The 19,594-nt window shown below is 41.8% G+C and overlaps 1 protein-coding gene across 1 annotated transcript; it reads right to left on the reverse strand.

Annotated features, from left to right (window-relative positions):
• Positions 1-2,881: 2,881 nt before the first annotated feature.
• Positions 2,882-5,339, reverse strand: LOC147862449 (cytochrome P450 78A11-like). The gene is made up of 2 exons (XM_087321536.1): positions 4,158-5,339; positions 2,882-3,998 (listed from the first exon to the last, which is right to left on the reverse strand). Exons 1-2 carry the CDS (start codon positions 5,322-5,324, stop codon positions 3,354-3,356), a joined length of 1,812 nt encoding a protein of 603 aa, XP_087177662.1. The 5' UTR covers positions 5,325-5,339; the 3' UTR covers positions 2,882-3,353.
• Between the last annotated feature and the right edge of the window lie 14,255 nt (positions 5,340-19,594).

Below are 19,594 nucleotides of genomic sequence, written 5' to 3' on the forward strand. Positions count from 1 at the left end.
TTTTGTTGTAATTATAATTCATCACATTGGTACTTGATTGTTAAACAGAAGCATTTTTTTAACATGCCAAAATAAATACTCAAGGTTGAGTGCTTAGCATGAAGACATTATCACTATCTATTATGTCAACTCTGAAAATATCATCACCTCTTTGCTAAGCAATCCATTGTATTCACATTATATTGTTTTGTAAATAATTACATACAAGAATACGATTGACCAAGAAGAATTGAATTCCATCCAGTAAGAAACTAAACATGTGCTCATTACAAAAATTTGAACAGATCTGTTTCCTTGTAAACAAATCAACATTATTGGTTGGAAGATTAAATATTCTCTGTTTAGCTTCAACGCTATGTTAAGAAATGAACAATTACATGTTGCTTACTTAAAAGAGTGCAGCAAACATGTAATAAGACTACCTGCACTCTCTATTTGCAAGTAGAGGTACATTATCAAGTGTGGGTTCACAATTGAACATACATCTCGAGGTACATCTCTAGGTGTGGCTCATATTCAAACCCTGTTCTTGTAGTATGGAAATGTGCCAATTGCTATCAAAGATTTCCAGTGATTTATTATTGATGTTTATAGTATTACCATGCGTATAAAGAATGTAAATTTTGTTTACAGCATTACCATGTATAGGCATTGGAAATGTTATTTCACAAATTTCCACTAAGTGCTACACACACAAGTTTTAGTAATAATGATGTAGTGAAGCAATTGAAGTTTTTAACATTTCTGCAACATATTCATAATGTTTGTATCAACTTTGATATGAATCATGAAGCAATTATCATTTATGCTCAAAATTCTCAATCAATCTTTCAACCTTATTAGCATGTTGGATATGTTCATTAGAGGAAACATTGGGCATGAATAGCAATTGATAACAATTTGATTCCGTTCGATTAGTATCAAAATCTAACTATTTAAATTGGACCGAATTGAACCATGAAACCATTTTAACCGATCCGTTACAAAAAAATTGAAGCTCAAACCAAATGGTTTTAGAGACTTTCAAACCTTTAAACCATAAAAACTGCGGTTTCGTTCTTCAGTTTTGGTTTCAAGGTAGGTCAAAATTCAAAATTTCACATTTTAATTTGAAATTTTTTACATTGTTCAATAATTCAAATTTTAATCTCCAAAAATTCAAAGATTTTTCTTAAAATACCAAAATTAGCTTAAAATGTTTAGAATAATATTTAAGAAAATTATTGAGTGTCAATCCTAAAACCGTCAAACTGTTTAAACGGTTTCACGGTTCTGTTCGGTTCAAACCGAACCATTGCCGAGTGTTAGGCATGAACATCGCGTTAGCATTCTCGTCACAAATTGTTAGCGATAAGAGTTTCACCATTCTTTTTATGTTTTCTTTAGAATGCCAAAATTTGGCCTTCCATTGCTCTACTGGTATGCTACAACATAAGCTCTATTGCATTGCCTTTGCCTTGGAACTACATTAAAAAGACTTAAAAAAGGCCCATATTTCCAAAAATAAATGTGCAGCCTAGAATGAATTATTCGCATTCAAACAAGTTGCAATGATACCACCCATGCCCCTCATCAAAAGGCACCATCTGATAATGAGTTTCAAGGAACTCTTTCACTAGCACAAGCAAGCACTCAATAATCTATCCCACATTCATTCCTGAAGGTACTCTTAAGGGACATAAGATTATGTCGACTTGTGTACCATTTTGCAAATGAGGCATATCCCCCATCAATAAGGTCTTTGATAGGATGCCTTTGTTTCTCACATCTTACAAAACGCCAACAACTTGACCACTTCTATCAATAGGAACTTTCAAACAATGGTGCATCCTATCGACTCCTTAAGAGTCTTCGTGGCTACAAAATGATGTTGACCCATGAAGGACAAGTTGTGGGTTTGTTAATGAGTGTCATATGCCTATGTGGATATTTCTGCCCCCTTCTTGTTAATGGTAGGTGTTTGTTTTGATGCGTTTCATGTTGTCTGTATTTTTGTCATGCAACTCTTTCAAAAGAAATTTTGTTTAGATTATACTTGCTAATTAATACTACTTTAATTCCATTGTAGCTAAGTAGATAATGTCATGAAGATATATAGGCAACATCAAGAACTTGTCGACGACCAACAAAGTAACCAAAAAATAGCGTACAACATCACACATAGAATTTACCATTTGATTCAAAGCGTCATTAGAAGCATTTGGCCTTGCAACAACTTTCATTAGAAGCGTCATGTTCAGCAACTTTCATTGAGCATGCACTCCAAGAAAACTAGATTATGGAGTAATTAAGTCACACTCTTCACAAATGGTCTTGCATCTTGCTTTTATATCTACACCACAACTAGTTTCTATATTGCTTGGGTTAGGAGTCAAGAATGGCTCAACTCAAGCCCAAACCGAGCTGTTAATCCGTTTTTAAATGGTTTGGTTGATTCTTAGCTATATTGAAGATGTGCAATAAGCTACCTTATTTCAGTTGTAATATACTTGATAGCATCAAGTTTATGGAGTGCGTGTAGCTTTTTCTTTACGAAACTAATCCTTATGGTGCAAATTGCTCTAAATTAGCTAAAAGGAAATCTTGGGAGATTGAAATGACAAAATGCTTATGTTGGTTGAATTTATGATCTTGTTAGTGGAGGTATATATAAAGCGAACAATATCAAATAGGGCGCATAAAGGTGTGTAAAGTGAATAGGACTTTGCATACAATCTTTACTAAAATCCTAGAAACAGTGCAATATATTGATTTGTAACTAAAAAACATGTATGACCAAGCAGTCGATACGAAACATACTCGGAAACACGGGAGGTTGAACTCTTGTTAATGCCACGGAAAAGAAGAAGTATGATGTAACATTTCAGACAAAGAGAGAGCATTTTGTAATGAAAAACACGGTATCTTTTATTATGCGTAATACTAAAACTCGGTCCCAAAGGCAAAACAGGGACGAAAACAACGATCTGTTGCGGCAGGGGACCCGAAGACTTACATAGTTTTTGTTATCTCTTAACCTTTCTCTCATAGAACTACATTAAAAATTAGTAAATACCGACTCCTATGTTTAAACCTCTTTTTCCCACTACATACTCCACTCCCTTACATACTCATCCACTTTACTCATGATACTCAATCTACTCTAATCATTTTCATCCTTCTTTTAAGGCTTCACTATCTCTCACTCGCACTCCCTCTATGTGTACGTGTCTTCACTAACTAACTACCTTCTTTACTTAAATGTTATATATGTAGTAAATTGTAATAGGCTTGCCATACACAGCCTACATACATACATACATACATACCTCTCTCACTCTCTCTCTCTCTCTCTTCATGAGGCGGTTCAAAGTTCAGTTTTGATTGAGTGGGCGGTCCTTGAGACGTACCACTAGCGGCGCCGCCATTTCACACGACAGTTTCAGCACCTCCGTCAAGTCGACGGGACGGTCGTCCACTTGCTGGAGTTCGAACCTCTGCACTATCCTGGCCACCCACAGCTGGACGGTCGCCATGGCCATGGCCTTGCCCGGACATGCCCTCGCGCCTGCTCCGAAAGGTGCCAGCCGCATGTCCACCGCCCCTGAATTCACTTCTATCGCCTTCCCCTCCCTAGGCTCCAGGAAGCGCTCCGGCCAGAACCTCTCTGGTTCTGCCCACACCTCCGGATCGTGCATGATGGCCCACATGTTCACCATCGCCGTCGTCCCCGCCGGTACCTCGTACCCGCCCACCTCTGTGTCGTGGATGGCCAGCCTCGCCCATGACAGCAGCGGCCCCGGCGGATGCATCCTCAGCGTCTCCTTCACCACCGCTTGCAGGTACGGCATGCGGGCTGTGTCGGCATCGCGGATGCATGGGGGCTCGCTGTCACTGCCTGTTGCCATGGATTGCACCTCCGCGTGGAGCCGGGATTGGACGGCAGGGTGGAGAGCAAGCTCCGCGAGGATCCATTCCGTCAGGATGGCCATGGTATCAGTCCCCCGGAAGATCATCTCCTGCATTCATTCATTCATTTGGTTAATGACTCTTGCAAGGTCCGTTGAAGTCGACGAGGAGCCCTAAAACTAGGACGCAATCGATCAATCAATCAATCGCATTTGCCGTCACCATTGATAGACACAGGCAGGCACAATTCATAATGGAAATTTGCTTACCCAGAGGACGGATACGATGTCGGAATCCGCGAGTTTCTCTTCCTCTTGCAGATGTAGGAGCACGTCCACGAAGCTGGAAGATGAGGAATAATTGGCCACGTGGACGCCGGCAGATCTGTGATCATCGATGATTTTCTGGACGAATGCATAGACGCGGGGCACCAGTTCCCTGCAGCGCTGGACGATGCGCAGGGGGTCCAGGCTCTGGAAGGCGGACGGAAGATGGTCCGACATGTTGAAGGCACCCAGCAGCTCGAAGCCTTCGCGCACCATGCTCTGTACCTCTTCTGCTTCCCGTCGCTCCTCCTGCTCCTCTTCGCTCCGTTCAGCAGGGTCAGCATTAGGGATGGCGGAGGAGGAATACGTGTAGCGCTTGCCGAACACGGTTCCCATGATGTTGTTGAGCGCGGCGTGCTGCAAGAAGGGCCTTATTTCAATGGCGTTAATGCGTGATGAGGAGGATGCAGCGGTGGCGGTGGCGGCCATAGTGTGGAGCATGTCGGTGGTGTGGAGCTGGCGGAGGGCCTCGTGGGCGGCAATTCGGCGTGGGGAGAAGAGGTGGGTGGCGGCAAGGCGGCGGAGGTTGCGCCATCGGTGACCGGCGGGGGAGAAGCCGAGGGCGCGGGTGAAGAGGAGGTGGGTGGCGGACTGGGAGAGGGGGCGCTGGGAGAAGGCGGGGTTGCAGAGGATGTGGCGGGCGGTGGAGGGGTGGCTGGAGACGACGAGGCGGGTGGAGGCGAGGGAGAGGGCCATGAGGGGGCGGGCGTGGAGGGAGGAGGCGAGGGAGGCCAGCAGGCGGTGGGCGGTGGGGGAGGAGGAGAAGGAGAGGAGGGAGCCCAGGAATGGCAGGCCACGGGGGCCGGGGATGCATGGGCGAGGAGGAAGAGGAGGCGGCGGCGAGGAGGAGGAGGAGGAGGAGGCGTTTAGGCAGCGGCTGCGGCGGAGGCCCCAAGCGGGGCCGCCTGGGTGGAGCCAAGAGAAGAGGGAGGCGAGGAAGAATAGGATGAGGAGAATGTAGGCAAGGGGGAGGAGGGTGGAGGGGGAGAGGGAGAGGAGGCCCACAAGGCCATCATGAACATGGCTGCTTCTTGTTATTGGGCTGCTGGTACAATGGGCGGGGAGGAGGGCATTGGTGGTGTGGTGGTGGAGGAGGAGGTGGGAGCCCATAATATTAACTATCTCTTTCTATTTATTGTTTCTTCTTCTTGGTGTTGATGTTATAAATAAAAGCAGGTTGCTTCCCTAATCTATTTGGATTGGCTTCTTGGGGTGGTGGTGGTGGTGGTGGTGGTAGGTTTAGGGTTTATGGTAGAGAGAGGGGTGTAGGTGTGTGTTGCTTGGTACTACGACTCACGAGTGTACTGATTGAAGAAATGGCCCCTCCCATGGCCCCTTATATACATATAGAGATGTCCAACAAATTAAAAAAAAGGTTTAATCTTTCTTTTCCTTCCCCCCTCCCACTTTTTTAATGAAAATATATACATGTGTCCGCGTTTTAAAAAATTAACCCCTTGGAAAAGCTGTGGTAAAGTTTACATTTCTTTTTCTTAGGGTAACACAAAAAAAGGGACGGGATGGAGCAATCGATAGGAATGTGTGTGCATCAAGGCAACTTGCTACCCACTGTTTGCTTTTGTCGTAAACATTTCAGCATACGTGAACGTGAACGATCGATCCATCACGCACACACACGTGATTAATATACACATACTCATCACGTACAACCCCCTTTATAAATACAATTTCTTAAAATAGAGAAGAACATGTGCGGGGTAGAGTGGGATATGTATAGCAAGATCCTAGGTTGGCTCGAGTCCTCAACAAGTGTGATGTCTATGTGTCGGCAATCAGCAAGTAGACTTATACATACTTGGATGAGTACCCATTTGATGATCAAAGTACAATACAAGGTTCAAGAAACCATATGACTTTTGCATCCCCAAAAGCCAACAACAACACTTGGCTCTCCTCAAGTTTTTTTTTCCAAAAAAAAAAAACTCCTTCCATTAGTTATAAAAATTTACATATGATAGTGTTATATACAAATCCCTATGGGGACACGATAGTTGCCTCTTATGTGGATGCCCACTGATTGAAGAAAGGGAGAGGATGACCATTGTTGGATGAAGGCTAGTCATTGTTTTTCAACTCCATGGAGAAGGCTCCTCTACACCAAGGACGGCCTCAAGTTGAACAGTAAGGTTTGTGACCAATTATTTAAGGAGTGATTATGGGGGGGGGGGGGTAGGTATTTGCCTACATTGTATATGGAACGATAATTGGACAACAAATTTCATCACAAAATGACAAAACTTGGCACAAAAAAGGCTGAAGTCTAGACAAATTTCAATGGCACATGATGTTGGAGTTAGGGCAACCCAAGCATAGATTAGATAGAGAGAGGCCAATATGTGGCCGTTCAATTCAATCATTTGTGATGATCTTCAAGTTTAGTTATAATGGCCAATTAGTTGATAACTAAACTCAAGAGGCACTATGTATATGTAATGAGTACTAACAATGCCCTCTGGCACTATATCAACAAACAAACATTTTACCACAATATACATTTTATGGTTTGTTTTACAAAATACATTTGTTTGCTTGCGCTACATGGACAATTTTGCCAAGTTGCAAGCTCAAAACTCATGAAATAATTGACCGATCCATAAACATGTATTGTTTCATCCCCAAAATGTTAGTCTCATCATTAATTTACATCAACACAAAATTAAACATTGATCTTGTATCAAAAGACATAATCCTTGATGTATTTTTTCCAACACGAGATATTGCTTCCATAGATCAACGAAAAACATTTGTTGAAAGGTTGTTTCTTTCAAATGTAAAAGTATATGAAAGACCGTCTATTGCTTACAGAGGTGGATGACATCGGTGGCATGTCATTATAGTTTTGTGTATTCGTTATGCTTAATTGATTTGTGTATCATTTGAGAAGTAGGGCTTGTACAGAAGGCATCTTTTCAAACCATGAGAAAAATAGGGTGGCCTAAAACTTGAAGGAATTTTCAACTTCAATGGGGAATTCTGTATCTCCACCCATAAATGCTAAAAGTATTTGTTTTCATGGTTTTTGACTAGATAGTGTTCGAAGAACAAATTTATAAAAGTTCCACCACAATTGGGGGGCACTAGGTCTTTTGGAATTGGAGTTCTTTGTGTAATTTTAGTAGGCTTTAAATTTATATTTACGGTCTCTACATTTAGGTATATGATCATAATACATATCATCTGATCATTTGGCTTCAAGTTTAATAAACTTGAATGACACATTTAATATGATCTCATAGGAATGTTCTTGTTCGTGAGCTTATTTTGTGTAATATTACAAATGACGACATGCTTACATTGCAATTAGTTTTTTCACCTTTCACCTATTTTTCACATGTTTACATTGGTGAGCTCTTCTTCCACATAGTTTGCATCTGTGTTTTATAGATGACAATGTGTAAACGTTCTCGTTGCCATCGTTTGGAAAAAGCAAGTGCTAAAGAATAAGTAAATTACAAATTTTTTAGCTCAAGTATACAACATCTATACATATCATATGCCTTCGGAAGATTGATTTATGTTCAATATTCGTGGACTATATATGGACTACCTTGTATGTATCCATGTTTTTATGTATGCATGCATGAATAAAAGCGTGTTAGATTGGAGTGATGTAATTGAAATCCATATCAACGTTGTAACAAGAATTTTTGGGAAAAGAGGGAATGTGCCCAACATTAATGAATATTTTACCCATGCACTATTACACAGGATTAGAATGTATAATTAGCTCACGTGGAAAGTATCATTGTTCGAATAATTATCAGAAAATGAGATCGAAGCATATATGCCAAAAAGTGTGTTTGTACCTTCTACAATGTTTTCTGATTACAATTTATGTTGATGAACCAAAGATAGGTAATACATTTTGGATAAGGATCCTAACCAATCAACCCATGTAGCTAAACAAATGCTAAACTGTTAGACTTTAGAATTCAACTCATTCTTAGAAAAAGGTGAGAAAAAAGGAGGTTTGATTATCATCAATTGACTTTTATATTCTCAGTGCAAACTATGTTATAGTATATCACAGTGCAAACCATGTGATCAAGGGCTAGCCAATTACAAGAAGATTTAATTGTGGGTACTGATAATATATAGGGAAGAACATGCATATGTTGATGCACAAAGTACTTGAAGGTTTTGTCTCGTTGAAACTAGGTAGGTTGAACAATTCCCATATGCAAAGAATGAAGGAAAGTTAATGATAATAAATAATTCATTAATGATGGTAGGTATCACAGAAATATGCCAAGTTCATGGGGTTGGATATGCGTGCGGAGTGGTTGTGATTAGTGATGAGAAGGAACTCATCAATCCTAAAGAGAAAACGAATTATTGTCCATATGTGCATGTGTATGTAATGTTAAGATAAGGTATAGATTGCAATTGCTTTGTTAATAGCCTATGAAAAAGTTATATTGGCAACTAGTAGATATAGTAGCATGATGTATCAACAATACATGATATTTTGTGAACTATGATTTGGAAGAATATATCCCTCCTTGGTTATGTTTATTTGAAAGTCATTGCATACAACATTATTTATAACTCGTGCTATCTAAGTTTGCAATCCTCTCGTTATTTAGAATCGTCACCTTGTACGAACCTTTTTTGCACGTAGAGCATCTAACATTGAAGTGATGACAAAGTCTCATAGCTTTTATGCACACATAAGAAATAAAGTTTGGGTGGTGGAAATTATATGTATTGTAAGACAAGCCGTAGTCCTCAACTAGCCTTTCAACACTGCAAAAGGACGAATAAAAAATCCCATATCCATTCCAAATTTACTTAAGACAAGTCGACAATGATAGAAATGAGTCACTGTGGTAGATGTGAATTTGTATTAACAAGATTAGCAAGCAAGTGGTCACAAGGTTAAAATTTTAATAGATCCAAAACAAGAAGAATTATTGTAATGTATGTTTTACTCTTCAATTACTTGTCTCTACGGTTGATTGACTAATCTTGCAAATATATAGAGTTGATGAGCAAATATAAAGTTATGTGCATGTGAAATTAACACTAATGGACACATGCCGATCATAAACATTAGTTAGATATGATTGCTAATAGGAAAGGATATATTGTGTTAATACCAAGTTATTCTTGGGGTTGATGCATTTATTGCTATGTAAAATATATAAATATATGATATTTGGTATAATTAGGACCAAAAATTGGAATAATATGCAAAATAACAAATAATCACATTACAAGAACATCTAGGAATTATTCGAAATACTTCCAAAGGCATCAAATGTTGGAGGACATACTTGGTCTCACAAGAAAGCAACCAAAGGAAAACAAGATCTAAAGTCAAGGGAAGTATGACATGTGTATCACTTTCAAGAAAGTTTGCAAAGATCAAGACAATCTTTTTTACGATTGTCATATGGCAATATTGAACGAATACAAACACTTGGTTCGAGTTCCATATGTTAAAGGTTCTCCTTTAGCCACATAGACTCTAGATCACTAGAGAATCAATGTGATATTGACAATGTAATAGAGGCAGTGCACGACATTGGAGATGTAAAACATAGATCTCAAATTTTGTAGAGCATATACAATGGTGAAGTGAAGTGACAGTGAGATATCAGAAGGTGCACTATGAGGGATAAGATAAGGATAAAAGGAAAAAAATCTATGCGATCAGAGCGTGTTTGAGATCCGAAAATCCTACCAAAAGTTTGCAAGTGTCGTGAACACGTGGACAATTGTTCAGATGGGGCCATGGAAATCAAATTTAAGCAATGATGACGAGAATCAAGGCAGAGGGAGAGGGAGAGGGAGGGTGGACAATGTTGATTCTAGGTTTCTAGTGTGGAGAAAAGGAGGGAGTAGTAGAGTCTAGTGCAGAAACTTATCAAGGGTTTCCATTTTGGGAAATGTGTTGATAGTGTAGAAAATGTGTGTTGTGTGTGGTTTTGATCATGGCTGGGGGCGTTGCATCCCAAGGTTTTGAAAGGCATGTTCGAGACGCCGCGTCAATAATATTATTCATGGTTCCTTACATAAAATGTAATGCTAGTGCATTGATGATATCAACCACTACTTTCACTTCATACCACAGTGAAATATTGTTTGTTTTTTGGAAATAAAGAATCTTTCATTTCTTTTCTAGTAGCTTTCTTTTTCATGTCACTTCTATTGTTTCAAAGGAGATACCAGTACGTTGAGCTATACCAACTTGTGTTGCATATCGGCTTTACAGTGCGTTAGAGAGAGAGAGAGAGAGAGAGAGAGAGAGAGAGAGAGAGAGAGAGATGTATTGAGTACCATAATAAGTTGGTAATATTCTTAATAATTTGATTATTATTATGAACTTGCTTTGGGAGAGAGAATATTGAGAAATAGAGAGGTGTGCTACCAATCAGCCCATAGTTGAGAAGGGGGGTGTCCACTGTCAAGTCCATAGTTGAGATAGGATGGTCGATAGTTTGGGTGAAGTTGTTTCTTTGATACTCTCAATGTGGCATGTAGTTCAAGAGATGTGAAGTAAGGTGCAATAAAGATGTGTCCAAGTAACAGTTTGAATCCATAACATTGTCTTGATAGCATCATAATTTCCCACTAACAATAACTTACCACTAAGATAATCATATCAATAAATGATAGATACACTAATTACAAAACAAATCGATGATATTATCATCATCATTTTATATCATGAATGTAGTTTGAGAGAGAATACTGGTGTTAGATTGCCATAATAAATCTTTTCATTTATTATATCATACCCTATATAGATCGATGTATTATAGGATAATAGGAGATTATTATGTATAATGTATCCCAAAAGCTATATTATTTGAGAAGTTGCAACCCCAAACTTTACACATGCCTGTTTGGATATCATATATAAGTCTTATACTATGCTGATTAAAGTTTGAAAACCCAAAAACATCTCTTCTTTATAGAGTATAGATGGTGATATTATCATATGGGATGTTTTTATGCCAAATACTCTACACCAAAACCTAAAATCTAAACATGAGTTTCTTGAATTAATTTTTTATGTAAAGGATTTTAGTAAATCATATTGATCTTCCCATTTCCAACAACTTTCATACTTTAGATAGACACCTTGAGACATTAATAATCATCGAGTGTTCACACAACTCAAAATACAGTAGAACCTGATACACAACCCACATTAGGGACAAGGTCAATGAAGATCATGGAACTTGTAATCACGATTCATGTTCATGGTGTGAAAGAGGATATGAATTCAATGATAATAAATTGAACGTATCGTATCACAAGCATACACAACACCTACAAGTTAGTAAATCAAACGAAATGTTTCATTAAGTGAGGTTAACCTTAAAGCCATCAATTTCATTACATCTCTCCATGAATCTAAATTTTCTCAGACACAATATAAACAAAATTCTGTTATTCTCATGTCCCTCTTAAAAGCATATGTCTTCTCTATCTTGTCACTCATCTTATTATGTGGACTAGACCTTGCACCCAAGGTTTATCTCTCATTAAAATCTTAGCTTTTTTGGGGAATCTTTAAACTAAGGTACTCCATCCTTTTTTTGCATCAACTTCTAGGATTTGATGATATGACATTGAACTCACCGTCATCCCTTGCTTTTTTTCGTCATTACTTGAAGACTTCTTTTTTTGAATCACAACAATTTTATCATTACCAAAATTTCTCTTTCAAATTATACTCTTAGATGCAAGTAGTTTCTTAGATTGTACAAGATAGTTTGCATCTGTTATGTATAAAACATAATATCTATATGGTTTTAGACATGACAAGGTGTGCCCCGATGGTAATAAGTTGATCATATTACATCATGGCACTAGCTCATGATATCTTTAACAAAGTTTACTTGAGAAAGCTATCAACAATGTGTTTTCTCTTAAGGGTGGGGTGGGTCCTTGTTACATGATCATTAAGAGACCGTAAACCTCTTATTGTTTTTAAACATCAACATCAATCTTATATCAATCTATGCTGCAAAAACTCAACAAAGAATAAAGGAGGACATTATCCTTCTCCACACTCTAAAAAGCCTATACTTTCTCTATCTTATCGTGTATTGCTCTATTTTTCCTCTATTTCAAGTCTCTGTCTAATGTGGAGTACACCTTTGCATAGGACAACGCTTATCTCCCTTTCAAATATCGTACATTCCCTTTCATAATTATCCGTCTCCCTCGATGTGGAGTACACCTTTCATACAAAGCTTATCACTACCCTTTCTTGCCTCCTTTTTGGGGAATCTTCAAAGTTCGGACCTTTGTCAATCTCTTCTATGCAACAATTTCTACGATTGAACAACACATTCTCCCTTTCTAGATTACTCGAGAATGTCTTTTTCAAACAGGGAACAATTTAATCAAACCAAAATATCTTTTACAAAATTTACCAAAACAAATTACTCTGTGGTTTATTTTTGAACTCTTCCAAGTAACAACATTATATTCTAAGAATAATAGAAAACATACATTTATGAAAATAAGCAAGCAAGGATCCAACGTACACTTAAATGAGTTGATCATACTATTAACAATCGGCAACAATTCGGTTTGGTTTGAGAGGGTCCAAACCAAACCGTTTAATGTTTTGAAACTTGAACCAAACTGAATTGAACCAGAAACCGCTAAACCGAACCGGTAAACATTTTTCAAACTGTTAAACCATTAAATCGTAAAAACTGCGGTTTCATGGTTCGGTTTTGTCATGAACACATGACCATTATGGCGTCACCCGGACTTGAACCTCGAACCTTGTAATTCATACTTGAAAACCTCAACCATTAAGATAGCTTATTGTTATATGAAACAATAATAGCTACTTCTTGTATTACATTGATTATTGTAAAAACTCTAGATTATTCTAGAATGTTCTAGAATGTCCTAGATCATTCTAGGTCTAGAACATTCTAGAACATTCTAGAAATCTCTAAGCTATTCTATAGGAACCTATAAATAAGCGCATACATGTATTCTCAAATCAATTCGAATCAACACCAGTCTTTAGCTCTCATTACATATCTTGTATCCATTCTCTTTCTTTCTCTATCTTATACATACATTCTTCTCTATCCTTCTTCCATCACTCTATCTTTTATCCTTGGTTCTGACAGTTTGATTCGAAATCTCTCTCTCTCTCTCTCTCTCTCTTATCCTCCTTTGTAACCATCCTGAAACCATGGCTGCCATTAACTCAGAAGAATATCTCACCCTTGTTGCAGAAATGGAGAACCTTAAATCCAAGTTCGCATCTCTTGAAGTAGAGAATCAACGTCTACTTGGGGATCTACAAAAGGTTACTATAGAGAAGCAACAACAACAAGAGGAGTTCACGCGACGAGTGCAACAGTTAGAGTCGACAATCGTCGTGTTACAACAACAAAGGGTTGAAGGTCAGGGACTTATCAAGGAGCCCAAAATTAGCCTCCCAGCTAAATTTGATGGGTCAAGGGCGCATTTCCGAGGTTTTTTGAATCAAGTACGGTTGGTGATTCAAATGCATCCCGCACGTTATCCAACAGATGCATCACGAGTCGGGCTAGTGGGCACTTTATTGACTGGCATAGCGTTGTCGTGGTTTGCTCCATTGCTAGAGACCAATTCTCCTCTACTGAATAATTTCGAGGAATTTATCAAGGAATTTAAGGCTTGTTTCGGAGATACTGATGGGGCGAGAACAGCTATCAACAAGATTCGTACACTTCGTCAAGGTGATCAACCAGCTTCAACATATGCTGCCAATTTCCGTCTCATCGCAAGCGATATTCCTTGGGATGAACAAGCCCTAATGGAGCAATTCCGTTCAGGCCTTCGTAGTGATGTCAAAGACTTACTTCTTACCTTCCCCGAGGATCCAAGGTCACTTACAGAAGCTATTAGTCGAGCAATACGGTGTGATAATCGCCTTTTTGAGCGTCGATGTGAGCGACAACAACAAATAACAAGATCTAGATTCACACCAACTTCTGCATCAGTAACGGCGCAATCATCCCCAAGGCAAATGTATAGCCCTGCTCTAACTCCAAGGCAAACACGTAGTCCAGTCCCAATGGATAGTCCTACACCCATGGAGATCGATATGACTCAACGACGAGGACCGTTGTCAGACGAAGAGAAGCAACGTCGTTGAGCAAACCATCTGTGCTTATATTGTGGAGGTCCAGGACATATAGCCATTCATTGCTCCCGTAGGCCGAGACGTCAGGTAAATCAAATTCACTATGACAATAAAAATGAGTCCAACATTTTAGAAGTAGTTAGTGAATCTAATATTATGAATAATCCACCCTTGTCCAATAAATTTGAAGTCCTAAGCCAATTAGAAGAGGAGTCAAACGAATAAGTCCGGCCAAAATAGGAGCCATTTGGTTGGACAACCCTAGATATGTACAACCTAGTGTGGGTTCCATTTCTTCCAAGCATGTTAGTAGAGTCTTCTCAGCCCTAGTACAAGTTAGGTCACCCAGTTGTCAACTTCAAGTCCAAGCCCTCTTAGATACTGGAGCCAATTCTTGTTTCATGGATAGAGATTTTGCCGAAAAACACCAAATATCCTTGCATACACTTCCTTGTCCAGTTTCCGTAGTAGTGATTGATGGACGCCCCATAGCTTCCGGGAAGATATTTGAAGAGTCTGAGCCAATACACATAATCTTGGGTGATTTAGGATGTGTAGTTTCCTTTAACATAATCCGTAGTCCTGAGCATCCAATTGTCCTCGGTTTGCCATGGTTCGAGCTACATAACCCTAGAATTGATTGGAGGAAGCGAGAAATTAGGTGCCCTTTAGCAGAAAATATCATTGTCAAGGATCGAACTCGGGATTATCCTCCCAAAGTATATAGTTCTACCGATGCACCATATCCTTCTCATAAAATTTCAGCCATCACATTGCAACAATTGCACCAAGTGGGAGGCAAGGAGGACCTTTTCTTATTTGCAGTATCAGTGACACCTTCTAGTGTCACTCAAGGGAATTCAGACATCCAAATTCCCAAAAAATATCAAGACTATGCTGATGTTTTCGACAAAGTCAAAGCTAGTGTTCTTCCAAAGCATCGGCCGTACGACTATCCTATTGATCTCCAACCAGGAAAAGAGCCTCCGTGGGGTCCGATTTACAATTTATCACCCACTAAGCTTGAGGTTCTTCGAGAATACATCGAGGAAAATCTTGCACATGGGTTTATTCGACATTCAAAGTCTCCAGCTGGTGCTCCTATCTTTTTTGTGAAGAAAAAGGATGGCTCCCTTCGTTTGGTCGTGGACTATCGAGGCTTAAATAAAGTCACCATAAGGAATAGGTATGCTTTACCTTTAATCTCCAATCTCTTAGAACGCATTGGTGGGGCAAAGCATTTTACCAAAATTGATCTAAGGGGTGCATATAATCTTGTTCGAATTCGGCCGGGAGATGAGTGGAAAACAACATTTCGTACTCGGTATGGTCATTTCGAGTATACAGTCATGCCTTTTGGGCTCACAAATGCACTTGCCGTATTCCAACATATGGCAAATGACATCTTCCGGGATTTCTTGGATATTTTTCTAATCATCTACCTAGATGATCTATTGATTTACTCTAAAACACAGGGGGAGCATGATATACATGTGCGGCAAGTACTTGAACGCCTAAGGAAGTATGGTCTTTACGCCAAACTTGAGAAATGCAGTTTTGATTGCAAACAAGTCGAATTTTTGGGATACACTATTTCATCCCAGGGTGTTTTCATGGACTCGGCAAAAGTCCAAACAATATTGGAATGGAAACCCCCATGCTCAGTTCGGGATGTCCAGTGTTTCCTCGGATTTGTGAACTTCTATCGCAAATTCATACATAATTATTCAAGCATTGCGTTGCCCCTTACTCGACTCACCAAGAAAAATCAAGCATTTTTTTGGAGTATCGAAGCAGACAAGGCTTTTACGCAGCTGAAAGAGGCATTCACATCAGCACCCATCCTAGCACATATTGATCCTGAAAAGTCATTTACTATTGAGGCGGATGCATCAGACTTTGCATTGGGGAGTATTGTTGGGATTACGGTCCCTTCGAATGGGATGGTCGGATGTCGGAGATGAATGCCGACGAGCCCGGTTTCGGTTTCGGAACCGGATGATGAAGACCCCGGCTTTGGAGCCGGATGACGAATGTACCCGGAGAGCGATCCGGATGCAGGGACATATCCGTGAATATGTTTGCTATGGGCCCCTGAGGCTATAGTTGTAAATAGCCCCAAAGTCATATATGTATAAATATGACTTAGGGCAAACTGTTTTAGTGTTGCTGATCATTTTTCTGTTTTTCCACTCAAGAGGAGTGAAGAGGGAGCAGCCGTGAGAGAGAGAGAGAGAGATAGAGCGTGAGAGAGGAAGAGGACGACGCCTCTGTGTATTTCCGCCGCCTGTGGCGAGGACAACGAGCTCAAGGTCGTCGCCTTGCAGCTCGCCATTGTATACTCCTCTTTGTATAGTGTTGGTTTGGAGTCTTGTACTCCCGTGGTTTTTCCCATCTAGGGTTTTCCACGTTAATCCCTGTGTATTCATGTGTTTCTCTCTGTGGTTCCTATTTTCTGCTACATTGATTCGCGATTACTTGGTTGTGGCCGAGTGGTGAAGGTGAATCGAAGCGTCGATTCCCAACAAACTGGTATCAGAGCGAGCTGCTGCAGAAAATGGAAGGCGGCGGCAGCGGGCAGCCGGGGATGATGGTGCTGAATGCGCAGAATTACGCCGACTGGAAGATCAAGATGGAGGATCTTCTGATTGTTCGGGACCTGTACGAACCGATTGACAGGTCGGAAATACCGAAGGGGGTACTTGAGTCGGAATGGAGGCTTCTGAACCGGAAAGCCGTTGCAACCATTCGGCAATACGTCGACGTGAGCGTTCTACAACATGTGGCGAATGACACCAACGCATATGAGATGTGGCGGAAGCTGTCGGGCCTCTATGAGAGGAAGAATGCGTTGAACCGGACCTCCCTGATGAGGAAGATAGTGAATCTCAAGTACCGGGACGGCGACAGTATGGTGGAACACGTAAGCACGTTCATGGGATTCGTGAATCAGCTTGCGGCGATCAAGTTCCCGTTGGAGGATGCAATGCAAGCCATCATCCTGATGTGTACATTGCCGGAAAGCTGGGAGAACTTGGTGGTGACTCTCAGCACCTCCTGCACCGAAGATAACTTGTCCTTACAAACGGTAAAGACAAGTATTTTGAACGAAGAAGCGCGTCGGAGAGATAAAGAACCGGCCTCCGACTCGAAGGCGCTGCTTACCGAATCGGATCGGGGAAGACAATGGAACCGGAGTCCGCAAAGACGGGAGAAGTCGGGGACCTGGTCGCAGTCAAGAGGAAGACCCACATGCTTCCACTGTGGGAAGCCGGGGCACTTCCGAAAGAATTGTCGGCATTACCGAAAAGACAACGGAGCCGACGACACCGACTCGAAGAAGTCACCGGAGAGAAACGGTGCATACCGGGGAGCCACGGACCGGAGAGGTTCGGATCGGCGAGGGCAGGACCGGAAAGGAACAACGGCACTCGCGGCAAGTGAGGAAGAAATCATGCTCATCACCGAAGAAGGTGAGCTAAACGTTGCCGGCGATGAGACGACCTGGGTGGTCGATTCCGGAGCATCGTTCCACCTGACCCCGGAGAGAAGATACTTCTCATCCTACACAGCCGGTGAGCATGGCTGTGTTCGGATGGGAAATGAAGGTACGTGCCGGATTGCCGGCATAGGAGACGTGTGGTTGACAACCCCGACCGGATGCAAAATGCTGCTGAAGGATGTCCGACACGTTCCGGAGGTTCGATTGAACCTGATTTCGGCCGGGAGGCTAGACGATGAAGGCTACACAGGTAGCATCCGGAACGGCGTAATGAAGTTCAGCAAGGGGAGCCTGATAGTGGCTCGGGCCCGGAAAGACAACACACTGTACCTGATGAATGCCCGGTTATGTCCTGAAGAGCTGAATGTGGCAGCCGACACTGCCGGTGAGCTGTGGCACAAAAGACTGTGTCACATGAGTGAGAAGGGGATGAAGAGGCTTGCAGAAGACAACCTTATTCCAGTGAAGCATGTGCACCTGGAGAAGTGCACCGATTGCCTGGCCGGTAAGCAGAACCAAACCTCCTTCCACTCAAGGCCACCGACGAGACGTAGCGCACCATTGGAGTTGGTGCACACTGATGTGTGTCAGGTAGAAACGAAGTCACATGGCGGAGCCCAGTACTTCGTAACATTCATTGATGATCACAGCCGGAAGCTGTGGACGGCACCGCTGAAGACAAAGGACCAAGTGTTGTGCGTCTTCAAAGAACTCCACGCGAGAGTGGAAAGGGAATCCGGCAAGAAGCTGAAAGCGATACGAGCGGATAACGGAGGGGAATACCGGGGGCAGTTCCAGGAGTACTGTCGCTCGAAGGGAATCCGGCTCGAGTTTACTGTGCCGAAGACGCCGGAACTAAACGGGCTGGCCGAGAGGATGAACCGGACCATAATGGAGCGGGTCCGGAGTATGCTGGCGCATGCGAAATTACCCAAGGGGTTTTGGGCTGAGGCAATGTCGACGGCGACATACGTGATAAACAGATCACCCTCAGTACCTTTGGACGGAGACACGCCGCAGAAAGTGTGGACCGGTAAGGAAGTGTCCTACCGGCATCTGAAGGTGTTCGGGTGTCTCGCATACGTGCATGTGGCAAAGGACCGGAGAGGAAAGCTAGATCCAAAGACCCGGCCATGCATATTCCTCGGTTACGGCGACGACGAGTTCGGCTACCGAGTATGGGACCCGGTCGACAAGAAGATATTCAGGAGTCGAGACATCATCTTCATGGAGGACAAGACACTCGCCGACTGGGAATCGGAGAAGAAGATGAAGAGCTCCAAGTCGACCGGTGAGGATCAACTCTACGAGGAGCAGTCCCGACCGGCAAGGGACCGGTTAGCACTCGAGGATCCGGCCGAAGACGGTGAAGAAACAGAACCGGCCGAAGAAGATGAAAATGATACCGGAACCGGCCCCGATCCCGAAATGGATTCGGATGAAGAAGAATCGGAAGAACCGGTTACCGAAGCTCCGGAACGAAGATATCCTCTAAGAGAGAGAAGGGCCCCCCGGAGATTTCCGGAACCAGAGCACGTGCTGCTAACCGACGAGGGGGAGCCGGAGAGCTTTGAAGAAGCAAAACATGACACCCAGAGCCGCAGGTGGTTGAGTGCCATGCAGGACGAGATGGATTCCCTGCATGAGAACCACACATATGTACTTGTGGAGTTGCCGAAAGGAAAGCGGGCACTTCGAAACAAGTGGGTGTTCAAGCTGAAACCGGGAGATGCCGGAAAC

The sequence above is a fragment of the Azolla caroliniana genome, unplaced genomic scaffold, assembly GCF_043228905.1.
Source record: "Azolla caroliniana isolate FFs.n. ecotype wild unplaced genomic scaffold, voAzoCaro1.0.p SCAF_6, whole genome shotgun sequence".
Taxonomy (NCBI): Eukaryota; Viridiplantae; Streptophyta; class Polypodiopsida; order Salviniales; family Salviniaceae; genus Azolla; species Azolla caroliniana.

What these genes read in the sequence shown, in the direction of transcription:
- LOC147862449 (XM_087321536.1), bottom strand. Translation starts at nt 5,324, where the DNA reads ATGGGCTCCCACCTCCTCCTCCACCACCACACCACCAATGCCCTCCTC. An exon ending in ACATCGTATCCGTCCTCTGG is followed by an intron (nt 3,999 to 4,157) that starts GTAAGCAAATTT and finishes GAATGAATGCAG; the next exon opens with GAGATGATCTTCCGGGGGAC.